The sequence below is a fragment of the Nematolebias whitei genome, chromosome 1 (assembly GCF_014905685.2).
Source record: "Nematolebias whitei isolate Nwh7 chromosome 1, NemWhi1, whole genome shotgun sequence".
Lineage (NCBI taxonomy): Eukaryota > Metazoa > Chordata > Actinopteri > Cyprinodontiformes > Rivulidae > Nematolebias > Nematolebias whitei.
This window is the reverse complement of record NC_056498.1, coordinates 54,466,347-54,475,132: the sequence shown is the minus strand read 5'-3', so window position 1 is coordinate 54,475,132 and position 8,786 is coordinate 54,466,347. Positions and strand designations below refer to the sequence as shown.

Below are 8,786 nucleotides of genomic sequence, written 5' to 3'. Positions count from 1 at the left end.
GGAGCCAGTGAAGGGAGGACAGAACTGGAGTAATATGTTCAGACCTACGAGTTCCGGTTAAAAGCCGAGCAGCAGCATTCTGGACGAGCTGAAGACGTGAAATGGAGGCCTGGCTGACCCCAGCATACAGTGCATTGCAATAGTCCAATCGGGTCGTGACAAAGGCGTGGACTAATTTCTCAAGGTCGGATCTGGACAATACTGGCTTGAGATTAGCTACCTGTCTGAGTTGGTCTGAGTTGGAAGAAGCTTTTCTGCAGAACAGAGTTGATTTGTCAAACTTGAAGTCAGAGACTAAAACCATCGCTAGATTTTTACCAGACTGCTTCAGATATGGCTGAAGAGAGTCCAGGTTGACAGGATCAGTGGCGGCAGTTGAGCTAGGGCTAAAGACAATGACTTCAGTCTTCTCATTGTTAAAACTTAAGAAATTTGAAGCCATCCAGGCCTTAATGTCGTCCAGACATTTTAACAGAGGGTGACTGGAGCAAACACTTGCTGGTTTCACAGGCAGGTAAATCAGGCAGTCATCAAAAAAGTCGCTTTCAGAAACGGCATCAGTGGAAAATGAAGCATTAAGTCATAAATACTAAGATAAAATCTCTGCCGAATGCCTGCACTTTTGATTTTAGAAGAGACTGAACTGTATTACTGATATTTTAAAGAGACTCAGGAGATAAACACATTAGAGCTTTTCTCACTGGGATAAAATTGAGCATTTTTTATATAAATGTTTGTTGGTTTTCAGTGGACGTTTATTAAAGACTACGCTGTAGACATTCACTTTACGTGATGCATTTAAAACACACACAAATTACATTTACATGTTTGTAGTGAGCATGAATGGATTAATAAAGTATTTTTGAATTTAATTAAATTGAATTAAATGAGTTTTGACTGTTTGGATTTACTACTGTACATGGGCACCAGTGACCCCCCGTGACCCAAAAAGGAAGAAGTGGGTAAAGATGATGGATGGATGGAAGGATGGATTTAACTGAATGATGAATTAGTGAATAGTTTATCACAACAACAGGGACATTTCAAAGCATCTATTATGAGTTGTGTTTCTGATTACGTGAACTCTAATATTCTTATTTTATAAAACTAAACATAAAAAGGTTATATAGAACCAAATCAAATGGTGAAATTTTAAATAGCTCACTTCAGCTGTTTACCAGATATATTGAATAATTAAAGCTAATTAAATTAAAGCTGATACTTGGGTCTGCACTCAGTGCAACCAAAGCGTTTAGCGAAATTTGCCAAAAACCACGTGGAAGTTTGAGTCACATGACTGACCTAGATTAAGCTTGCCATCATCTGTGTACATAAACAAGTATAACCATTAATGCTGGACCTATTTTTAGTCCCTTCCTTTGTTTTTGCAGGTAAACAAACTCACCAGGTATGTTGGCACCCGCTCACAATTTGCTTATAAATTTTCTATTTAAGAACACATTAACTACTGATATAAGAAAAAAGCTATCAACTTTTTAAAATTTTAATATATTTTTTCCTGTATTTATATGAAGTACCTTTAAAATATTTTTCTCTACTAACGCTAATTTGGTCCTGCTGATTGCTCCATTACATTCATGAGCTAATCAATGACTACTGTATATCCGTCTGCAGCTAATACACAGAAATTTAAAAAGTTTAGTTTGTTGCTACAAACAGAAACAATAATGGTGAAAGACCATTGTAGCTGCACTATAAAAAAAAAAATCATTATAAGGTATGAAGCTTCTTAAAACTGAGGGTAGCTGTTAAGCTGTTAATCCAGGCGAGAGTCTCCTCCAGTACTGTCACACTGTCTTCAAGCTGTCATTTAAGTGTTGGTTTTAGAAAAAAAAAATCAATTACAGCCACTTTGAAGGCCTCCTAAAAGTACCCATATTATTTTCTCTCACCATGCTTTCTTCTAATGAATTGAAGCTCTGGTTTCACCGACGATGTGGCGAGGCTGCAAGTCTTCTGTCATGTCAAGATGTCTGAATCAGAGGCTACAGTAATAATAAGGGTGTAACTCTATAGCAGCAGTGTGAGACATGTTGTAAGTGTGAAAATTAGACCCAGAAGGCTGTCTGTGCACATGCTTGGATACGTTTGGCCCCTGGGGACCATAAGTCAGCGTAATAAATGACTGGTAAAGAGATATTTTACTTTGCATTCATATTGACCATTATATATGATAATGCACAGCAAACAGGAAAAACTTGCTTACACGGGTTTGCAAGTACTAATTCTACTGTGAGTGCCAATCGACTCTGCTTTGGTGGGATTTAAAGCACTTTTGTTTCTGTAAATATTCTTTTCAGAGCAGCCAAACAGCCACATTTCAGCACAAATCAATACATGTCTTACCTTCTCTTTATCCCTCATGGACCCTTTGCCAAGGATGGACATCTTCACTCCCGTCTCCTCTTGTAATCTTTTCATAGAATTCCCCCGTGGGCCCAGCAGCTTCCCTACAAAGTTAAACTGTGACACGAGAGAGAAAAAGAAAAAAAAAAATAGGGGGAATCAGACGGTTTATCAGCACTTCAAACATATGTGAGCAGAGCGCAAATGTTGGAAAAACCTTCATATGTATTTGGAGACAAATGTCACTGAAGGAGTCTCTTTATGTGCCGAATGTAAAAGGAATTTGATTTATTCGGAGAAAAGGTTAACCATAAAAGATGTTTGCTGTCTATTAGTCATATTTTATCAATATCATCTCACATTCCATTAACCATTCATCATGAAGGGGAAAAAGCTGTAATGTAGCCTGTAATAAATCAATATCATTTTGCTCTTGTGTGTGGCGCACTCGAAAGGTGACTGCGATTCTCATCTGTGGTCCGGGGTGACATATGTGTCTATTCCTCGCTTGAACTGAGCGCTCGCTGGTGATGTATCTTATCTGCATTCACCATCCATGTTGGGCTGTGGACTAAAAAAAAAAAGGGAGCATGGACTCGAACCAATAACATTCCTGAAACAGTTCCAGAGGTCAGTGCTGAGATAAAGTCAGAAATAATGAGTTTCTTCCCAGTGGGAAATTAAGTAATACTATCCAGATGACAAACCATCAGATTCGAGCCTCAAGGCTCTGACTATCATTTTCCTCTCACTGTGCACCAGCTCGTGTTCATACTGAGAAAAGCATTGGTCCGGGGTGCTGCTGGCACCTTGCTGCTAAGATTAGCAGTGATTAATTTAGCTGGTTAATGCACAACACCACTGGAGTCAAATGTGAGTTTTCTGAGAAATATCTAACCAGAGGGGCAACAACTAAAACAAACATAAATAAAACTTCTGCTGTATTTAACCTAATAATGAAACTTCAGAAAAAAAGCTATCAGCATAATACATGAAGCCGCTTATAATGAAGGTAGAAATAATCGTTTTATATAGAGATGCACAACATTGTCGGCATGGTATCGGGCGATATTGGCGATAAAGTTAAATATCGCCTATTCCATCAAAATAACTCACAGATATAAAAGGCGCTGTTTATACATATATACACTATATATACACTGTTTTTGTATGACTGTTCTAGTATTGTCATGGTGTTAGAAATGTCATGAATAAATTTGACATTAAACATAATCCAAGTTGAAGTGTTACATCATTTTCAGCCTCTTTTTTAGCATCTACATTTGGTAGCCGGCCAAACTGACAAAGACCATGCAGAATAACGTAGTATTTTATTTCCATGGCAGAGAAAGCTGTGTAGTCTCGGTTAGTAGGTCTAGGAGGGTCAAATATCCATATCGGTATCGTTCAAATAAGCTTTAACATGTTGGCATATTGGATATCGGCCAAAAATCCAATATTATGCATTCCTACTTTTATACTCGTCAGCTCTTTGAAATGTACAAATATTACCTGTGGTAGGTTTTTTTGATGCCTCAAATCGTGCCCTGTCTAGGACACGGTGTGAGAGATCGTTTTTTTTATACTGTCTCTCAAGTTTTCTTCCCTTTTCTCATCTAAACAAAATATTATTCTGAATAAGAATAAAAGGGCCGCGCTATTTATAGCTGCAGCTTTGTGCACTCCGCCCATCTTTCGGACGACTGTACGTACATATTCTCGTTGTATCTCGGTGCAATGCCAATAAAGTTTATTCTAATTCTTCTGATTCTGAATAAAGAATAAGTATTTGCATTTAAAATAAAGAATCAGATCTAAGTTAATTAAAAGTCTTAACTTTTTTTAAAGAAGGCATTTCACTCGCTTACTTTCATTTTAGACTACCATTATCTTATAACACAAATTTATTAAACAATAAAGACATTTTGGTGAAGCGTTGAACATAATGTGCAGTCTCATGCAAAAATATGATTTCTTGCATGATCTGTTAGTGTTTGGAGTATGTGCTGTCAGCTACTACCACACCAGATTTAGCTAAGTGTTGGAAATTCACTGAGGCGTCGCAATCTTTGTGTCAAGTTGGATTAGCTGTGGTGGCCATCTTGAGTTTGGCCAAAAGTTGTAGATGTGCAGCAAATAAATGTTTTATGAGAGTTGTGTTAGATGAGATATTTTGCTAACAATCTCAGCTACTACCGCATAAAATTTTAGCTCAGTTTCTAAAAGAACTGGCAGTTTTTGTGGATTCTAAGATCAGTTGGTTGTGGTAGCCATCTTGAATTGGGTTGAACCCAAAAGTTAATCAGTTGTAGGTGTATATACAATATTGCTCCATCAACAAACATGAAGATTACTTTTGCTGTCTTAATACCATAACTTGTCTTTTTCAAACATTCACTTTCAGATGAGATTATAAAAAGTGCCCCTTCTGAGAGGAACAGGTGGTCAGCTGCCCACACACTATGGCTAACCCTTAAATGATATTAACCTTTGCAGAATGCAGCCTCTCCCACCGTGGTTGAGCAGCTAATAACTTACTGCCAGCTGTGTGAGGCTGCTGCATCTCCAATAACTGCACACTCAGCTTCTTTCATCAACATCATTAACATCACCAGTGAATGCTGCAAGCAGGAGAGCAAGGCATCAAGGGATAAAACTGATTAAATTTGAAAAAGAAGAAAAAAAAGAAGAAGAAAAGGAAATGGAAAGCATCCCTGCTGCCCTTGCCTGTCCTCTGATCTGAGTGATTAAGGCACCTTTGTGGACGCTTTTCTTCACGGAAAGTTGCTGTGACAGGCCGATCCTGCGGCTGGCAGGGAGCTGGAGAGCAGATGGTCGCAGCGGCTACAAGGAGAAGGAGCTCACTGGGCGGCGGAGGAAGAGTGGCCTGTTTTCATTAAGCTAATGAATGTCTGGAGTCTCTCTGCTGCTCTACGGTGAGCAATTTGAGCTTCAGAAAGGGGTGCTGTTTGGCGTTAAATGAGGTTTGAAATGATGCTACGTACCCCCCACAGCCACAGCAATGATAACTACGCAGATACGAGAAGGAACGGTGTTGTGAATTCAACCATTATTAAGACACTTCACACAATGAACAAACATTCCACTTTGAAGGAGGGCAACAGTTCTGTTTATTGTTCTTGAAGTCTTTTAAAATCATCTGCAATCTTGTTTTTACTCATGTGTGTGTGTGTTTGTAGTGTTAAAATTTTTCCTGACCCTGTGTACAAAATTTAACGGAACTCCAAGAAAGTAATAATTGAATGCACGTCTTCATCTCGTTAACTGTTTAATTCAAATGATTTCAAGATGTCTGCCGCAGATAATCAACATTAACCAACTCAAAAATGGCGAATTCAATCAGTTTTACTGATATTAAGACAAACTGTGTATTTGCAGCTGGGAGTCATTTGCAACAAAAATTTAAGGCACTAACAGGCCACATAAAGTTGCGTATAACATCACTTAACCAAAATGACTCCACCCCTTTTTGTTATGAGATTCGATTAAAACAAACAAACAAACAAAAAAATACACTGGAAATATTATTTCATGGAATGTTAGGCCATTTAATATCTGAGAGCTTTTTACTGGAAAATTCAAATGTGTTTTTCCACAGTTCAAAAAGTTAAATTTAGATGAAGCTCTGTGTCAACAGGAGGGAAAGCAGCAGCTGAAGGTTGAGCCACGTTCCACTAATGTGAATCTGCAAACCTGACAATGCAGCCGAGCAAAACACATTTCTCAAGAAGCTTAGCGCCTGAAGTGTATTTTCTTGGTTGTATTTTTTGTTTGACCAAGAATATACTTAGCTCTATTAAAAAAAATAAAAAAATCAGCTGTGGCCTTTAGGGCTGCAAGCAAATATAACATAGGCAAATTGAAAAACAACATTCACCAGTCTGATAAGTACAGAGCGCTTAGCATAATGGAAGCGACAAATACACAAAAAACATAATCAAATACAGAAGAAAACAAGCAAACACTTCTCCATGTTTCCCCAGGAAACTTCTTGCTTTGTGAGTCCACTCTGTCGTCTTATAACACTTTGGTTGGCAGCACTTTTCATTATGTTACAAATGCGCTCTCGAGACGATAAATGTGCCACTCTGTTTTCTCATATTTCGACTAATTAAATACACTGAGCTCTGTTTACAGAGTTTTTGCAAATGCATGCTTGGAAAAAAAACCCGTTAAAAAGCTTTTTTGTGACTTTGGAGGAAGTCTTGTTAAATCTGACAAGATGTCTTCTTTTCTCTTTCCACTGAGTCAAACGCTGCTCCATGAGCACAATATGGTGTGTGTGGATGTGGAATCTGTCCTATCCAGACTGTCTTCGAGTGTTTGAAATGAAAACTCAAGTATTATAAGTCCTCATTAGACGCCACACACACATTTTCATTTATTATGGAGTTTTCTGAATTTATGTTTACTAACCACTTTGTTAAAAATGTTTCCAAGAAGTGAAAAACATGACCCATTAAAGACCAAGTTGAAGGAATACATAGTGCCTGACGACTAGGCCTGTCATGATAACAAATTTTGCTGGGCGATTAATTGTCTAAGAAATTATTGTGATAAACAATAATGTTGTTTGAAATTTGACAATAATTAGTAATTATAGTCAAATTTAAGAAGAAATGTTGCTTAATTTTTGTGTGTAGTAACTTTTTTGACCATTGGATAGCAGTATAAGACCATTTGAACCAAAGGATGGATAGTGAGAGAGCGAGCAGTGTGGCTCTAAGAAAAATGGGAGGGAGGCCCCTAGACATGACATGGGCTGTCTCTCCTGTTAGCTTAGCTCGTAGCTTAGCTTCTCAGCTTAGCTTCTTTTACCGATCCGAAAACACAATTTTGGATGGTTTAAATGGATTTTAAAGAGAAAAGAGAAAGGGAGGGGTCAGTGAAGAGCCTTTTGTCATCCAGGGTCTTCAGTAGAAAGAAAGACTCGAAGAAACAATAAAGCCGATAAAAAAAAATGAAGCCGATAATTTCCATTCATTATGCGATTAACTGATTTATGGTTTATCGCGACAGGCCTCTGAGGCCTTTCATGCCAGCGTTTTAAATGAAAATAATCTCGTGATAAAAGGGTATAAAGGGTATAAAAAAACCTTTATAGGTTTAGCGGCCTTAGTGAATCTGAATCGGGTTGGGTCCAAATGTTAATGAGTTATACAGTAGAGGAACGTCCAGTGATTGTTTCCTGAAAATTTCATCTAAATCTATGCAGTGGTTCTTGAGATATTTTGCTAACAAACAAAAAATGGTTGTTTTCAACAGTTAATGCCAAAGTTTTAAACAAAGATGTGCAATGTACAGTGCTCAGAGCATGTATTAGTGTTGCTAACTACTAACATGCCATATTTTAACTCAACATTTGAACAAATTGGGTGAATTATTCCATTTGTGTGTTCCTTGAGGTCAATCAGCCTTCTTGAACGAGTTCGGTTTTAGATGTAGATCTAATAATAGTTGTCTGAAAGTTTCATTATGATCCGCCCTATGATTTATGAGATATTGTGCCAAAAGACAGGCAAAGTTGACTCCAATGTTTAATGTTAAATTTTAAACCTACGTTTTCAGTGATCAGTTAGTGCTCAGAGTATGTGTGGTGAATGACTGTCAACTAGTTTTACGCCACATTTTGGCTCAATATCTGTAAAATTGACTGAGTAAGTCTTTTTTTTTTACTAAAGTTGCTTAGTCACGGTGGCCATCTTAAAAGTGGTTGACCTTAAAAAAAATTACTTGTAGATGTAAAACAATGATGAAAGTTTCATTAAAATCTGTCTAACTTTTCATGAGATATTTTGCTAACAACCAATTTGACCAATAGTTATTGCCATGGTTTTAGGCAATGATGCCACACAAAGTTGCACTCAGAGTAAGTGATGGGGACTATGCTCAGCTACTGCCACATCAAATATTAGCTCAATATCTAAAACGGGTGCCCAATACGTCAATTGCAATTTACCGGTTGATCACAAAGGTATAGAAAAAAAAAATAGACGTCAGCCTATCCATCACTATGAAATTTGTCACTTGATTGACATACAGGGCAACCAGTCTGAGGTCCCATTTGCACAACGTGAAACTGTTCAGCTGTTCATTTACATGAGAACAGCCCTCATTCGCTCTGAAACCTAAGGTTTCTGAATTCAGGTCAAAGTGGAGATTTTCATGGGAACCCCCCACGGAGGTGTGCCATGCTCCACAAGTGTGAAGTTGCACATGCGCACTAAAGGCGTCTAGAGTCAAAAGTTTTTCTGCACTAACAACATTTATAATAAATGGTAGAGAGCAAAGTGTTTTTTGTGCTACTCACCTTTTTTCAGGATGTAGAAGCAAAACTAATAAAATCCAGTCCAATATATGTTGTAAATAGTTTAATACTACTGTTATTAAGATTGTTG

General features: G+C 37.7%; 1 protein-coding gene across 1 annotated transcript in view; it reads right to left on the bottom strand.

Annotated features, from left to right (window-relative positions):
- The window catches only part of khdrbs2 (KH domain containing, RNA binding, signal transduction associated 2), a gene marked incomplete at its 3' end in the record, with an annotated part of 50,635 nt that overhangs the window by 27,987 nt on the left and 13,862 nt on the right, over nucleotides 1–8,786 (bottom strand). Inside the window, 1 exon segment of the mRNA XM_037693841.1 lies at nucleotides 2,368–2,484. Within this exon segment, the coding sequence (XP_037549769.1) occupies nucleotides 2,368–2,484 (117 nt within the window).